Source organism: Condylura cristata, unplaced genomic scaffold, assembly GCF_000260355.1.
Source record: "Condylura cristata isolate star-nosed mole 26May11 unplaced genomic scaffold, ConCri1.0 scaffold00023, whole genome shotgun sequence".
NCBI lineage: Eukaryota > Metazoa > Chordata > Mammalia > Eulipotyphla > Talpidae > Condylura > Condylura cristata.
This window is the reverse complement of record NW_004567124.1, coordinates 31,654,638-31,670,845: the sequence shown is the minus strand read 5'-3', so window position 1 is coordinate 31,670,845 and position 16,208 is coordinate 31,654,638. Positions and strand designations below refer to the sequence as shown.

The 16,208-nt window shown below is 41.1% G+C and overlaps 1 protein-coding gene across 2 annotated transcripts in view; it reads left to right on the top strand.

Annotated features, from left to right (window-relative positions):
* Nucleotides 1-16,208, top strand: part of FMN1 (formin 1) — a 362,087-nt gene that overhangs the window by 86,644 nt on the left and 259,235 nt on the right. Inside the window, exons 1-2 of one of the 2 annotated variants that reach the window (XM_004687569.2) lie at nucleotides 4,224-5,668; nucleotides 6,853-6,970. In XM_004687569.2, the coding sequence (XP_004687626.1) occupies nucleotides 4,295-5,668; nucleotides 6,853-6,970 (1,492 nt within the window). In that variant the 5' untranslated portion in view covers nucleotides 4,224-4,294. Of the gene's footprint in view, nucleotides 1-4,223; nucleotides 5,669-6,852; nucleotides 6,971-16,208 lie in introns of those variants that run through there. The other variant, XM_012728639.1, reaches the window with a different exon arrangement.

Genomic DNA, 16,208 nt, shown 5'->3' with positions numbered 1-16,208 from the left:
CACTAATTTAAAACAATCATCAGATGAACCTAATTGAACCATTCTAGAAGCTGAAAGCAATTAAGTTATTAAAATTAGGCCCAGAACTTAAAGTAAATAACGAAAAGCATGAGGATTAAGTAGCCTAACAATAAAATGTAATCTCCTTTGTTTTATTATGCCTTTAACTTTCTGGGGTTTTATGAGAATGTGGGAGGGAATTAGCTAATGTGGATGACGTAGAAGAGGGTTTCTGAGAGTGAGGGGAGTTTTAGGAAGTTTTTCTTTTAGGAAGTATCCAACTTCTATAAATTTATTTTTTAAGAAGTTTTTATTTAACACTTGTTAATATAGGAGTGAAGAAGCTAGGTTCTAGTACCCAGGAGATAATGTGCCCTTTGAGGCTTACCTCACCAGGTGCCTGTTTGATGGGCTGATGTTCTTATTGTCGAGAGATGCAACGGGGTCTGGCCTCTCTCTGAGAGGAACATGAGATGGAAGAAACTGGCATTAAATTCTCTACCAAAATACTATGGGAGGTTTTCAAGTAGCTGGGTACTGATTGTTTTTAACATATTGTTAAAACATCCATCCTGTGGGTCAAAGCCTACTTAACTCTTATGCATGTTTTAGTTATTAAAGTAGGTCACTTTTATCTGACCTGATAGCTACACAGATGTAGTTATTAAATAGCTTAAGTACCTTGAAGTTCGAACAATAAAGACTCAGGTGAGGTTGTAAAGGAGAAAGTCTTGGCTGCTCTAGCTTTGAGTAGTAGGTGCTTATTAAATATCACACAATAAGGCTCAGAGACAAACACTGTCCAAGAGATGATTATTTTAAACTACTTTCTATTTGAAATATTAAATAGACTCATTTTTCAAGACAACCAACTAAGATTAAATTTGTAGGTTACTTATTTGAGCACAGTAGTCAGAAACATTTTTCAATTCCCTAAATGGCCAGAAGTAGTAATATTTTTCATGGTCAGAAGAAGCAGTGGCGTGGAAAAAAAGTCAGTTTTCAAAGATTGATTTGATTGACCATAATGCTCTTATTCATCTTCAAATTTAGATTTTTTTTCTTTTACTCAAAATTGTTTTTAATTCTCTTATCATTATTAAATTGAATCTGGGGTGTGAAGTAATTGATTAGTTGATAAGGAAGGAGACACTTCCTTCTTGACTGATAGTCTCTCCTAAACTACATTTGTCACAAAGGTGGAACAGTAGAAATTTTTCACCTTCAGATCCTCAGTCTTGTACATTTTGGTGGTTAATAATGATTGTTAGATGATTGTCTTTGTAATAGGAGTTGTGCTTCATAAATGAAGAGATGTATGGAGGCGCTGGAAAATCTCAATGTGTTTAAGTCCAGAGGATTCTGTGTTTTGACTGCAGCCATTAGACATGTCATCTAAGAATTTCTGTTTGATTTCTCCCCGCCTCCCAACCCCAAGCATCCCCTCCAACTTTGCCCTGAGTTACAGGGAGTCAAAAGAACGGTCATTCTCAATGTGTTCTGTGAAGTCAGTCATCAGCGTCATCTCAACAGGTGAAGTGCATTCATATACCCAGTGAGATACCACCAAGTAACTGGGCTGCATGCCTTTGACTCCAGAGTGTCTCCTGTTGCCAGGATGTGGAGTGCAGGGTTTGAGAAATGTAGTTAAGAGTGTCATTTTGGCGTCTGATTGCGTGGACTCAAATTCTATTTCTGCTACTCACTGATGTTGCTAACAGGAGCAAGCCACTTTAAATAGGAAAAAAGAGAGTCTCAATCTCATTGCTATGTGCATTAACCAGTTAGTATATGTGGAATACCTAGAACAGTGCTTGGCACCTAATGAATGTTCGGTTCCCTGCTATTGCCCACTTACTACATTCTGTGCAACTTGAGTCAATTGTATTCTCTTGGCAATGGCTGCTCAACTTGTAAAATAAACCCAATAATACCTTGTCTTCTCAAACCAAGGAACTGTGATCAAGTCATCTCCAGGGACCTAAGACTTAACCCACTATCCAAAATTGAATTGGTGGTATTCTGCCCCACACTTAACTGTAGAGGGGCCAACAATCCTTTGCAGTTTGTATACCAAACTGCCCACATTTTGTCCTACTACATTCTAATCTGCTGAACATGCTGGAAATTTATTCTGGAACTCAACACTTAGTTATACATGAGAAAATAGAGTCTTCTCAGTTAAAATAAATCAGCATAAACATGTGCCTTGTCTCCTGCCCTCACCACATACTGGAGAGTGTTCATAGTTCTTAAGATGATCTTAAGGTCTGGTGTGAGGACTCCCCTTTTACTCACTTGAAGAAGCAGAAGTCTGATTTTTATCAATGAGTATTTCTGCTAGGCAGGAAGCTTATTCTGCGACTTAAAGGTCCCCTTGCATTTTTCTGAGTGTTCTGGTGGCCTTTGACTGTGTACCCTTGTAAATTACCCCCATCTATACCAGGATCAGGAGAAAGTAAAAGTATTTACTTAGGCATAGGTCAGATTAGGGACTGAGAATTTCTGTTTTAACTTTTTCCTAAGCGGCAAATGAGAGATAATAATATGGAGGCTTTTTATTTGTTCAGTTTGAACACATTGGTGGAAATGCATTATTGCAATGAGAATTTCTCAGACTTACACTTAATCAGGAACAGGGTTCTTCTTATCAGCCAGAGACCCACAGCCATCCCCTGATGCAGATAAAACAAGACTGTAGTTCTTCTTGGGGCCAGAGATTCTGTTTTGTAGAATAAATTGTCATTTTCAACATAGGACACAGTCTTCTTGCAGCTTTGCTTAAGGAGAACTGGTGATTATTGTTCAGCCCCTCCCTGGTCCAGCACGGTGCCTTGTCCATTACAGGTGCTTCCCAAAGGCCTGTAGACTGGACTGTATTTGAAAGACACTGAGACCTTCAGGTATGACAGGAAGCTGTCCCAAGAGGCAAGTAGGCAGCTAGGAAACAGAGCTGCAATTTTTCCATGTCTTTACTTGCCAGGTTCCCAGGTTCGGCATTAGAAATCTCGCTGAGCCGATGTTGGGTGGTTGTTTTGTATGTTCTGCTTTTGTTCTAGGCAAATTGGGTCTGTGATAGAGACCTTTCAGATGTTTTGCTTCTCGGGGACATGTGGCTCCCTGGAGACCTTTAATGAATTGCTTTGCCTAACAAGGCAGGTTGTGTGTTACCTTGTATCATGCCAGCTTTCACTTGGTTGGTTGGAACACTGAAGCAGAGAGGGGTGCCCTACCTGCTGCCAGGATTCCTAGGAAAGCCAGGAAGTCAGAGCTGCTGATTGGCACTAGCTTGGAGGGTAATCACTTCTGCTAGGCTTGGACTGTTGACTCTGTCACTGGAACGCTGGTGGACACTGGGTGTGGTGGGCGTGCTCGCCTAAGTACCTGTTAGTAGAGCACCAGGGCAGAGCTAAAACGGCTGTAATCTGAAACCAGTCCTGTGGGTTTTCTGTCTTTGGCCCCAACAGCTAAAATCTGCATTCCAGATGAAACCTGCAGGGAGCGGAAGAAAGCAGTTAAAGAACTTCAAGGCATTAACCTAACAGCTTATGAGATTTCTGGGCATTTGGGGATGATCCCTTTTCTTTTCTTTTCTTTTCTTTTTCTTTTTTTCCCCTTTGGCTTTCTAAGTGACTGTTGATCTGTTGTTGTGTGAGATTATTTTTTCCTCCTGGATGGCACAAGCTTCTGATTTTAATTTAGATGGCAAAAGAGGGCCCTTAAGAAGTTTTTTAGTCCGTTTCTGCTGATTCACTTCTGAATTTCTAGGGCTGCTGGGGGGAGGGGGGGGTGTTCGAAGGCTGTCAGGATCAGCTTGCCGGCTCAGCACTTCCAGAAGCCTGGAGTTGCTCGCCAATGAGGAAGTTGAAAGCAACCAGGGGAACCGCGGGCACCCGGGGCGGAGCTCATGTTGAAGTCCTCCGCCAGGATGACCCAAGGCTCGCTGCCTTTCCCGGTGACAAAAAGCCTTTTGTCGACCGAAATAAATACGGAAGTCTTAGAGGAGCAGCCTCCCCAGTCAGAGTGTAGTAAGGTGCACAGCCTCCGCTGCTTCTGGGCATAAAGCTCCACGAACTTTTAATAGTTGCTCTGGGCCACCATCGCCCACACCGGAAGCGCACAGTGAGTGACCTGAAAGGGACCAAGTGCGCTCGCTGTGCCTGTGACTGCTGAGGAGTCTGGCCCCTGGGTCCTGTTGCTCTCTACCCTGTAAGTTAAGAACCGATGGAGTGGATAAAGTGAGAGTGGGGCAGGTAACCGAAGTCACAGCCCCCGCCGAGGGCCTGACTGGGACATGGAGGACTTTAGTAGCTCTCTGAATGGCAGTGATGTCTCAGAACCAGAAAAACCTGAAGCTGGAATTGAAATAGCTCAGTCGATCCTGAGCAAGTTCTCCATGAAAACCCGGTTTGGGTTTCTGAATAAGCTGGAATCTGCGAAGCCTGAAGAGGAAGATGCAGTACTGAAAGCATTCCACAAGCTGGCCGTGGACCCTGAGCGGCAGCTGGACAAGACCAGGAATGGCTTTCATCAGCAGGAGACAGAGGCTCGGGTTCCTCCTGACCTTGGAAATGATGGGGAGACTGCAAGCGTGGCCATAGACAGGAAGATGGAGTTAGAGGGAGGTCAGAGGCCAGCAGAGACAGGAATTTCTCTCCCTGGTCAAGAGCTGCTTCCACTCAGGATTCTGAGTGTGAGCAGAGATGACACCATTGTGGTGCATGGGACCCTGGTGAATACCACCAGTGATTCAGACTCTGATGATGGTGACCAGGAGCCAGAAGAGGGGCTCAGTACCAGTGACTCCAAGCCCCCTGCTGTTGATTTATCTGAGCCACTTCAGGAGCCCAAAGAAAGCTCAGGAGGGGATAAAGAAAATACTCCCCTTGGGGGAACAGATGATGCAGAGCTCTGTCTGGAAGGATCTCAAAGGACTCCATATGAGCTAAGTAGCAACCTGGAATCTGGTGATGGGGACCGTCAGTCTGAACACAACCCCAGTCAGGATCAAGCTGGAGAAGCTTCCCCGGTCCTACCTTGCCTGTTGCAAGACCAGAACTTGCCTGTTGGTATCACTGAGAGTGCTTCCAAAAAAGAAGTCTCTGGAGACAAGGCTTTCCAGCTTCCAGCTTTTTTTAGTGGACTTCGTGTGCTGAAGAAGGGGGCCATCTCTGAAGGTGGGGAGACCATCACTGAAATCAAACCCAAGGATGGAGACCTGGCTTTGCTCAAATTGACCCAACCTGTTCAGAAGTCCTTAGTGCAGACAGGGCTGCACACAGTGACGACTGGGGAGAAAACAACAGATCCGAAGGCCACTCCCACTCTCCTGGAGCAACTCTCTCAGCTGCTCAACATTGACATGCCCAAAGCTGAACTGAGGGCAGAAGACCCTGAGCGGCCCAGGGAGGAAGAGATGGGCGGCAGCACTGTCCAGGAGAGCCGGAGCGGCCCTGGAGAAGCCCATAGTTGCAAGCCAAAGCCCCAAGAAACTGCCCTGGAGGCCTTTAAAGCATTATTCATTCGTCCCCCTAAAAAGGGTACCACAGCTGATACCTCTGAGTTGGAAGCTCTCAAGCGCAAGATGAGGCATGAGAAGGAATCCCTAAGAGCTGTGTTTGAACGGTCTAAGTGGAGGCCAGTGGATGGTCCGTCTGATTTCAAAAGCGTATGTAGCACTGGGTTTTGGGTTTTGTCATAAAATGTCATGCTGTTTTTCTTCCTGGGTTTCCTGTCAAAGTAAGTACCAGTTTTAGGTGAAATTGTCCTTGTAAGGAATGTGGAATTGAACAGAAGTACTTTTTGTATTTTCTGGATTGTTACAAGAGGGATATATGTAAGGATGTGTGGGTAGGAAAGGGAAGCTGTCAGTCAGAATTTAGACATTAATAGTAAATGTTCTTTTTCTATTAAGCAGCAGAAGAAAGCCAAGCAAAACGAAAATATGGTCAGGCTTCCTTACCACTTAATTATACCTATGTGAAAACAATAATTTTCCTTTGAAAATCAGCTATGTGGCAGAATACATGGTGTGGTGTGATCAAAATATTGTGTATTGGTTACAAGGCATCCTGATGGAGTTCTAGATTTAGAATGTGGCCTGCATATTAATTCTAACTCTGCTCTTTTCTACCCGGATGCCTTCATTATCTCTGAGTTTCAGCCTTCTCATCAGCAAAACATGATGATCCTTATTTTGTATTGTTGTTGAAAACGTGTGAAGTTAGTACATGGTCACTCAGTTATGAAAACTGTTATTAAAAAAATTAATTCCAGTAATTTATAAGACTAGCAAGGGCCTGTCGACTAGGTCTTAACATTTCATGAGAACAGCAAGTACAATTATCACCCCCTCATTATATTTGATCAGTTAAAATGCTGTTTTTTCTGAAACTTTTGCCATGGGTTGTAGTTAAAAACTAAAAAAATATAATTTAATTTGCAATGTGAAGTGCTCAGAGATGTGTATCTTGAGCTAAAGCTAATGTTCATGGAAAATGTAAGTTTTCCATGTTTTGTATTTGTATTGATAAATGTTCCCATACACATACCTAATGAACACATTGGTATTCTTGCATTTTGTATTTTCAGCTCAAATTACATTTGACTTGATGATAATTTTTGTTCAAAATCACCTATTAAGTGTTGTGTAATATTGCCACTGCATTGTTGTTTTTATGTTCAGGCCAACTGGTCGCTTTACTGTCTCAATTACAGTGAATGACGGCATTGTGCATCTGGCTATTAAAATTAATTTTAAGAGTTTGAGGTAGCATGTATGTTTTCAGGCATTAATTGTGTCTGGACACCTTTCATGCTATTTATTCTTTTCTTTGCTCGTTTTTTCAACAGCCCGACCACAGCCCCACAGAGCAGGACGATAGGACTCCTGGCAGACTCCAAGCTATCTGGCCACCACCAAAGACAAAAGATGCAGAAGAAAAAGTGGGTTTGAAGTACACTGAAGCAGGTAATGTGAACAGAAGCCAGGTCCCAGGCATGAATCTCTCGCTGCAGTGCCTTTTAGTTCTAGTTCAGTAGACTCTCAGAATTTTTTGTTTGTTTGTTTTGTTTTCATTGTAAAATGTAATGCTGACGGCTTCTCTTACTGGCTTGTGCTATTAATGTGAACCTTTGCCCATTTATCATTAATGCATCTCTCAGAGATGAAAGGTAAATACCGTGGAACGAATGAAGGGGGAGCACATGTGTAAAGGAGGAGAACCTTTGGGGAACTAATGGAGAAGTTAGATAACAAGTTCCTCAGGAAGCAGGTGCTTGGGTCTCGTATAACGCTGTGGGAGCTGCCAGGGTTGCTGGAGATACAGAGTATGATTCTCCGGAGCTGTAATCTGATTTGCGTTTGTCTTTTGAGTAATACTTTTGAGCTACAGGAAACTTGTGCAGAGTGAATGTACAGACACCCTATCAGTTACTCTTTCACTTTGGTTAGACAAAGCTTGCTTTAATGCATGACCAATTTTAAAGCAATCTAACTCTCTGGAAGCCTTCCCAGGAGGTTTGCTTGAAAATAATTTAAATAGAATGAGAATCTAGAGCTTTTATTCTTTAACTGAAAGGTTCACATGACATTAAATGAAAACTGAATGAGAAGGTGGTATAACTTAATTGCACATGGGAGTGTCTGTTTACATCTCTGATGAAACTTTTTGTCTTCTTCCTGATACTTGCAAATTACCTAGGCAGGTTTATATTTTGCTGGTTCTTATATATATGTGTATATTAAGATCAATCTTCTGGTTATACGTGGCTACTCCTATGGTTTCCTATTCTTTCATGGACTAAGTGGACCACATTTGGATGGCTTAACAACGTATATAGGTTTTACACCATATCATTCTATTGTTTTAGTGTCTGAGAGTATGTGAGCAGGTAGATCTCAAGTTCTCCACCTGATTGTTGCTAGCCTCCATTTAACAAATGCAAACTTCAGACTTTGAAAGACATAACTCCTTCATACACTTTTTCTGCAATGCTTAACCCAAAGAATGGAAACTATCCTTAGTGAAAACATATGGAGCTATTTCAATTTTTTTGCCTACATTTGATTTTCTAAAATTGGAATGCTATAATAGCAATACTGAACCACCTACCAACTTAATTTTTCTCATATTCTGGCACAGCTTACATAATAAAAAGAACTGGTGTTTGCTTGGTAATGAAAAGCCATAATCCTATGAGTTCTCATTCCTAGCTTATACTGGCAATAGTTCCTACCAGTATATCTTGGCATTCTCCCTTGTAAAGGGGAGCATTTGCTGAGTAGAGAAAGAACTAAATGTCACAAATGGGTTTTCACTTCACTTCAGGTGATTATTATGGGACATTTCTGGCTCTGCAGAGATTCTCAAGTCTTCATTTCTATCTTCCATTACTTGAAGCTTAGAGGAGCTGTGGTGGGTTTGCCCAATTTTTTTTTTTAAGATTTATTTACTTATGCTTATAGAACTGGTGTACAGGCCAGAGGTGTGGTGGGTGAGAGGATTCACCCAGAGACAGAATGGGGAATAGTACAGGTAGACTGATGAAATACACTGCTGAGGGGAGCAGTGGATGGGTCAGGAGAGGCCTGCCATGCCATGTGGGTCATCTCCCTGGCTGGGAATCAAACTCGTGTTGCAGTGGCTTCGGAGAGCTTCATGATGAGTTGCTTTAACCAGTTGCACAACCAGGGAGAGTCCTGCCCAATGTTTTTATGGAATGAAATGCCTTCTTAGAGCTAAGTCTTGATGAAATGAGGGAGGGGAAAGGGACGGTTGTATTACAACGATTCTCCTGGTTGCACTGTGATGGACTAATAATGCAGTGCAACAGAAAGTGTCCTGTGAAGAAGGCACCTAGGTCCCCAGCCAGTTCCCAAGGGTGCCTGTACTGTGCCTTATTTTACATGCTTCCAGGTCTGGTGCTCATTACTCTGCTCATACTTTGGAGCAGAGTAAGATTCCCCATTCCTATCGGAAACTTATTTTTTTACTCCATTACTCAGTATTAACATATAGATGCTTTGTCATTTATGCTAGTTTGGAGGAAGTTAATGTATTCCTGGTGATTGTCTTAAACTTTAGAAAACTGGAGCCTTACAAACACTTGACTTAGAATTTAACAAACTTAGAAAAACATAAATTTTTCCACTGTATAGGGAGGATGGGTATTAGATCCAAGATATTTCAGGGTGTTTGAAGCCTTAGGCTTTCACAATTTCAGTGCTCTTGATCTTTCCTACAGTATATTATTTATTAAATGGGTGGAATGGGAAGATGGGACTAGTATTGCTATTTCAGGTATGCTGTGGGCATTGTGTGCTGTTAGCATCGAAGTCCACTCCCACCAGAGGACTGGGAGATGGATGATCGTTTTCATCATACTTCCCACTGTCCTGAAGCTGCCCTTAGCCCTCTCCAGACTTGCCATCGCTTGGACTTCCCTCTTTATAACATTCGGGATCTTTACCTGAGGGCTTAAGAAATCACCTAATTCTCTAATTCGCTCTTCACGCTTTAAATGAGTCTGTACACACGAAGCTGTCTTTTTAGACTATGGCTTCTGAGCCCTCATAGCCTGGGTTGTCACGCCTACTGTGACTGGCTTCTCACTGCACGTGCTCTCTCCTGCCACTCCCAAACTGTCCCAAACTATCCTAAACTGTCATTCCGCAGTTTAGGATAGATGGTCTCCCTCGGCTGCCGAACACTTGGTTTTCACTACAGTCCTACGCCATTCCCATGAGATTGCCCACATCCAGGAGCCCACAGAGCCTTGATGTTTTGTCATAGAAGCTCCAGCAGCTCCAGTAGAGCTGCCAGTTCATGGGACAGCCACAGCTGCTGGGGCTGACCTCTGTGCACAGTGAGGAGGAGCCCCGTGATACCTGCTGTACCTGAACTGCTCTGCTCCAAAGAGAGAGAAGCCTTTTCTCCTCTCACTTGTGCTCAGCTGTCTTACATTGTTATCGGTGCAGTTCTGCCTCGTGTTTGGAATCCCTCATAGTAGTTTTAGGTGAATCTGTTACAGGGCAGGGAGAGAGGGGCACCCATGAGCCCCCCAAATCTGCTTGTTCTGAATAGGTTCTGCCATCTGCTGCATCAAGACAAAACATAAGACCTTTAATGGAAAGGAACTTTAATATAATTAATGTACAATACTGAACAACAAAGAACATAATTTCTAAATCAAACACCTGAAGTTACTCATCCCCTCGTGGGTAAAAGTCCACCCAAAAGGGATTGGCCCAAACCAAGGCCTGAAAGCCCATCACCAGTCTAAAGCACCTTCTGGAGGGGATCCATAGAAAAGGGTCAAAAATGGCCAGACAAGTCTGAGAGGAAAAGAGCAAAATCAAGATAAATGCTGCCATAACCTTCCCATGAGTCTCTCACCCACATTTGTTTCAACCAGTCCAGGGCCAAGAAACAAGCACAGTTTCTTTATATATCTCTCTCTATTCCATGTGACTCCCTCAGGTCTCCTTCTGGCTCTCCATCCTGCTTCCTTCTTCAGATTCCTTCTCTTCTCTGTTCAGCTCCACCCTCCTTCTGGGTGGGGCAGGCAACCTGAAACCTCCCCTTTTCCTGGGTCCACCCTGTTACAAAAAGAAAAATTTCTGTGTGGAGAAGAATTGGCACACACCCACCTCTGACCACTTAGGGCTTTAATAAAGAGGATTGAAGAAAAACTCTTATTCTTAAAAAAAAAAATTTGTTTTGGTCAGTCCTTACTTTAACTAATTGGGAGATGTTTTTAGTCATCTTATTGGGAGGGCTTAGTTTTCTACATCAGTCAGTTCATAGAAGATATAATGGCTATCAGTCAAAGCCTTGCTGTGTGGCTACCTTGTTAATGAGGCTTGGGTTACTCATCTCAGAAAATCTTTCAAAAGTTTAAGTGTTTCCTTATTGAAAAATGATAAATTTGGAAATATCCAGAAATGCCATGAAATGAAAGAAACTCAGTATCTGTTTCTCAGAGAAACCATTAAGCCAATGTTTTGAATTACGACAGGTCTGTGTTAGTTTAATACTTAAAAAAAACTTGATCACACTGTGAATATTATTATTTGGAAACTTACTTGACTGCCTTTAAGTGACTTTCATTATACCTCAACAATGATTATATTTATTAAAATTAAGTTTTCTCAAGTTATGGTAGTACTATAATGGAATCATGTCTACTTAAATATTTTTATTCATAATTTTTTAAATCTCTAAGATAAAATGGCTAGGTATAATTTTTTAAATCTTTAATGATAAAATGGCTAGGTGTAAGAGTACATACCTTTTTAAGGTTTTTGATGCATATTAATAAATTGCTCTAATATTTGTACTGAATATATTTAGATAAAAATGAATACTGAAATCTGTTAATACTGTTCCCTCTTAATAATTTGCTTTTAATTTTACTTAACTATGGTTTTGGTACATACAAGTTTAAAATATTTATGTAATGAAATTAATCTTCACTTTATTGTATAATTATTAACTTAAGATCTTTATTCAAAGATCACCTATGTTTTCAAATTTATTTTAGTGAATAGTCAGAGGTAGTGAGCTAATTCAGCTTTTTTTCAAAGTTGCTAATTTTAGAGTAGGCTTTTGGAATAATTACTCCTCTCAGTGCTAAGTTTGGAACTGTTTTGGACTTTCTGTTCTTTGTGTTTGTATTTTGTACCAGCATCTTAATTCCTAAATAATCTCAGAATCTGTTTATGTTCTCATGCGTTCTTTTACAAATGTTTCTGACCTTCACTATTTCATTCATTACTCCATATATTTCTTCAAGAAAAACTTAGTTTACTTGGTTAACTTTCAAAAACATTAAAAACATGTTTTTATTGGATTTGAATTAGCATATAGGTTAATTTGATGGTGGTGTGAGAATTGAGATCTTTAAATGCTTAGTTTTTCTTTCCAGGAACAAGTAACATGATTCAAATTTCCTTTTATGACTTTGAGTTTTGTATGTTTTCTCTACATATATTCCTAGGCACTTTACTTTAATAATGTAAATACATGATAGGAATTTGTACCTTTTGTTTTCCCTGAAAGTCTAATGCTTTTCTCTAGGACTCCAATGACTCAAGCATATTAGCTTCTCGGTAGGTGACTGATTCCCTGAGGCCAAGGCTGAACTGAGTGAAGGACACAGTTGGGACTGACTAAGTCAAGAGCTACACCCCATTAGTTTTATTCTAGTTAATAATTTTTAATATTTTAACACTCCTTCAAAAATCAGGTGGTGGGACATCTTTAAACACCTAGCAACAACAAATGTTGGCGAGAATGTGAAGAAAAAGGAACTCACCTGCACTGCTGGTGGGAATGCAAACTAGTAAAACCACTATGAAAAACTGTTTGGAAGTTTCTCAAACTGCTAAAAATGGAGCTTCCATGTGACCCAGCAATCCCACTCCTAGGTATCTACCCAACAGACACAAAAACACTGATTCAAAAAGATACCTGCACCCCATGTTTACTGCTGATCTATTTATAATAGGAAAGACATGGCATCAACCCAAATGCCCAAAAGTAGATGACTGGATTAAAAAAAAAAGTGATACATATACACGATGGAATTATTACTCAGCAATCAAAATAAATAAATAAATAAATAAATATGCCTTTTGCAGCAACATGGATGGAGCTGGAAGGGATCATGCTTAGTGAAATATGCCAGAAAGAAAAGGAAAAATACTGGATGGTTTCACTCATAGCAGGAGCATAAAGGGCCAGGGGGAAAAATAATAATAATGAGCAACTATATACCAGAGACATTTTATGAGGATGGAGTGGGGAATGGAATCAAAAATGGGGGGAGGAGGAGTACATAGAACTATGGTGATGGCACACAGGTGAATTGGCAATGGGAAGTCCATGGGGATTGCAGCTAAGATGGAAAAAGGCACAAAATGATGCAAAAACAATTATAAAAAAAAAAATCAGATGGTAGGAAACTCAGGAAGGAAACACTGCAGCCAGCTCCATCTATATTTCAGATCCTCCTCTCCTACCACCCCCACTCTCCAAGGTTGGAGAATCTTGGTTGCAAACCAAGCCCAGCCCAAACCTGGGTTTCCTTTCTTCTTCATCTCCTTTTTTGTATTATGAGAAATGGCCTGAACACATCTCATTAATTAAGAAATATTTAAAGCACATTATCATACTATGGACCTCGGCATCTTCAGAAGAAATGAAGTTCATGAGGTTGTTTGTCTTTTTAAGATTCATTTATTTATGCATACAAGAACTGGGCTAAGGCCAGAAGTGTGGGTAGTGGAAGAGATGCGCTAGAGACAGAGTGGGGAGTAGAGCTTGCAGATTGAAATACACTGTTGAGGGGAGCAGCGGTTGGAACAGGAGAGGTCTGCTGTGCCATGTGGGTCAGCTCCCTGGTCAGGGATTAAACTTGTGCCACAGTGGCTGTGGAGAGCTTCCTGTGCTGTGCTTTAAGCCTCCTTGGGCCATCAGGGAGGGCCCTGAAATTCATGATTGTGAGATGAAAATGGTACCATTTGGGGAACTGACACTGATTTAATTACCTGTGGCATGAGGGGGGAAAGTACAAATAAAGGTGCTTGTGTTTTCTGAAACAAAATCAACCCTAGATATTTAGTTTCTCTTCTGATGTGTCTCTGGAAAAGGTCTTCTGGCCACTGACTCACCTCAGATCTGGCCTGGTGCCAGGGGTGACAGGACCTGCCCTGCTAACAGTGAACACCATGGCTGCTGTAGAAAGGCGGGCCTAGCTCAAAATATCAGAGTTATTGTGAGTGAATAATCAAGCACGTGGCATGCCCTGTGACTTGCACTACCCAGAACCTTAGAGTAGCTCAGAAACATCCTTTCTGAGAGAATCTGGGTAGGACTGAGAAATAACTCATCCCTCCATCTAGTAAATACCCGCCTACTCTCTAGCTTGTTTCTAATTTGGGTTCCGTGGTCATACAGTGATAGAATTGTACACCATCCTTTCTGATGAGTCAGCCATCCTTGCTTCACCAGCCAGGGAGAGCTAAAAATATATCTTGGAATATTTTTATTGGCCTACTGTACTTTTTAAAGTTGCTCCATTCATAGTTAACAGGACACATCAGCCACGAGTCGAGTTTCCTTAATGCATTGTGTCTAGGCTAAGTGTTCTCTTTTATGGTCTAGACAGTGGGTTAGTTCATTGTATATTTTATGAGACTCTGTGACCCATTACCATCCCTTGCATGGAATGGTGGTGATAGCCCACATGTGGGTGGCTGTGCAGACTGGAGACCAGGAAAACCTTGTGTTGTTGTGGATGTAGAAAGAAGTATCCGGGAAACTAGAGGTGAAGTCAATGTGTTAAGATGATACTTAGGGGATGGCTGAGATCTGTGGAAAGGAATTTGACTTCTCCCACAAAACTGGGAACTAAGCCTTGGCATTAAGTGGAGTGAATCTCAAACTGTGGGCCAGTGAATCACATATTATATTTATTTATTCACATATTTTATTTGAGGAAATATCATTAAAGAACTTCGAGGGGAGTAGAAGTAAGAGATTACAATCTAGAATCTAGAACTTTAGAATATTAAAATTTAGAGCCACATGCATCCTCAGGTCGTTGAGCTCACTTTGCAAGTGAGTCAGACAGTTGTGACTTGCTGAATGCTACACATAATTAATACAGTGTTGAAGAGGATGACAGCTCCAGGTTGGGAGTGGGTGTTGGTAGGAGAGTGATGGACTTTTTTTTTCTGTCAGTACAATTCATTTAAAGATCCAACAAGGGAAGTATATAAGACAGGAGACATTTAACAATTATGGTGGTTATAAACAATGCTGGACCTGATTTTGTCAATATGAATAATAAAGAAGAGCTTATGAGGACCACAGCCATTCGCCATACCCATCTGCAGAAATTGACTAGGTCATTTTATGCTGTTTTCATGTTTTTACTCATGAAAATAAAAAAGGGAGTCTTAATGGTATTTTCCATTGTTATCAAGGGTCACTTAAATCAATTTAAAGCAGCAAATCAGAATGCCTCTGATTTGCATGTTTGTGAGAATTTCAGGTGGTGCTCATTTGGTTAAATATTTGTTGAGCTACAGTTTGCTAAAATGCTTGGTATATGTATGCTGGATTTTTCTTAGGCGGTACACGAATATTTTCATTTTAGTGGTTGTGTGTTTTAGCATTGCTGTTGTCTTTGAGAAAATAAAATGAGCACTTAGATTCATATTGAGGCCCCCTCTGGGCAGATGAGAACTATTTCATAAGCCATATCTTGTGCCACAGCTTAGCAAATAATTTTATGCCTTTCAGAATTTTTCTTCTCAAAATTTCCATCTTGATGGCCCCATATTTCTTCTCGCCCTAAAAATCTGTTGCTGGTAGCAGACAGTTCTTTTTCAGCATTCTCCTCCAGGCAACCACTCTGAGTTCCAGTGTCCTCCTCTTCCCACACTTTTTAATTTGTGGTTTGATTTACAGTCCACACTTGAGCAACTGGGGAGTTATTTTTTCACCACTCTGTGTACTCAAAACTCCAGGTATAAGTTATAGTTGCTTCTTTGATATTCAGAGTTGGTTGGATCTTTGAATATGCAACTCACAGCCTGGAAAAAATCCACATCTGAGTGAACCCCTTCTGTTCAGTCATCCCTTAAAAGGTATGGCTAAAGTATTACCAGCTACCTCAGCAAATAAAGGACACTCACCCAGTTAGAACCCTCTCCCAAGAAAGCAGCTGAAATTGATTGGTTTTTATTCTTTTATAGAGACAACAATCACTATACATCTGAAAAATAAAGTTGCCTTAACTGCTGAGTCATCTGCCAATTCGAGATCTTTGCGTTAATGTGGTTGTTTTAAACTTAGTTAATGATCTAGTAATTCAAATCACCTTGATTCATTTTCTTTCTCCCTCTAAATGTTATTTGGGGGATTGTGCACTTTAAAGTTAGTTTCTCAGGGTCTATGGAATGATCTCTGTCATTTTGATTGTAGTTATATTAAAATTCTACATCAGGCACTCCCTGGTGGTGCAGTGGGTTAAAGCACAACACCAAGAACTTAAGCCGATTCTGCATGAGTTCAATCCCCGCCTGCCCCAGAGGAGCTCCATATAGCGTGGCAGACCACTCCTGACCCACCCGTTGCTCCCCTCAGCAGTGTATTTCGTCGATCTGCCTGTTCTGCTCCCTACTCTGTCTCTGGTGA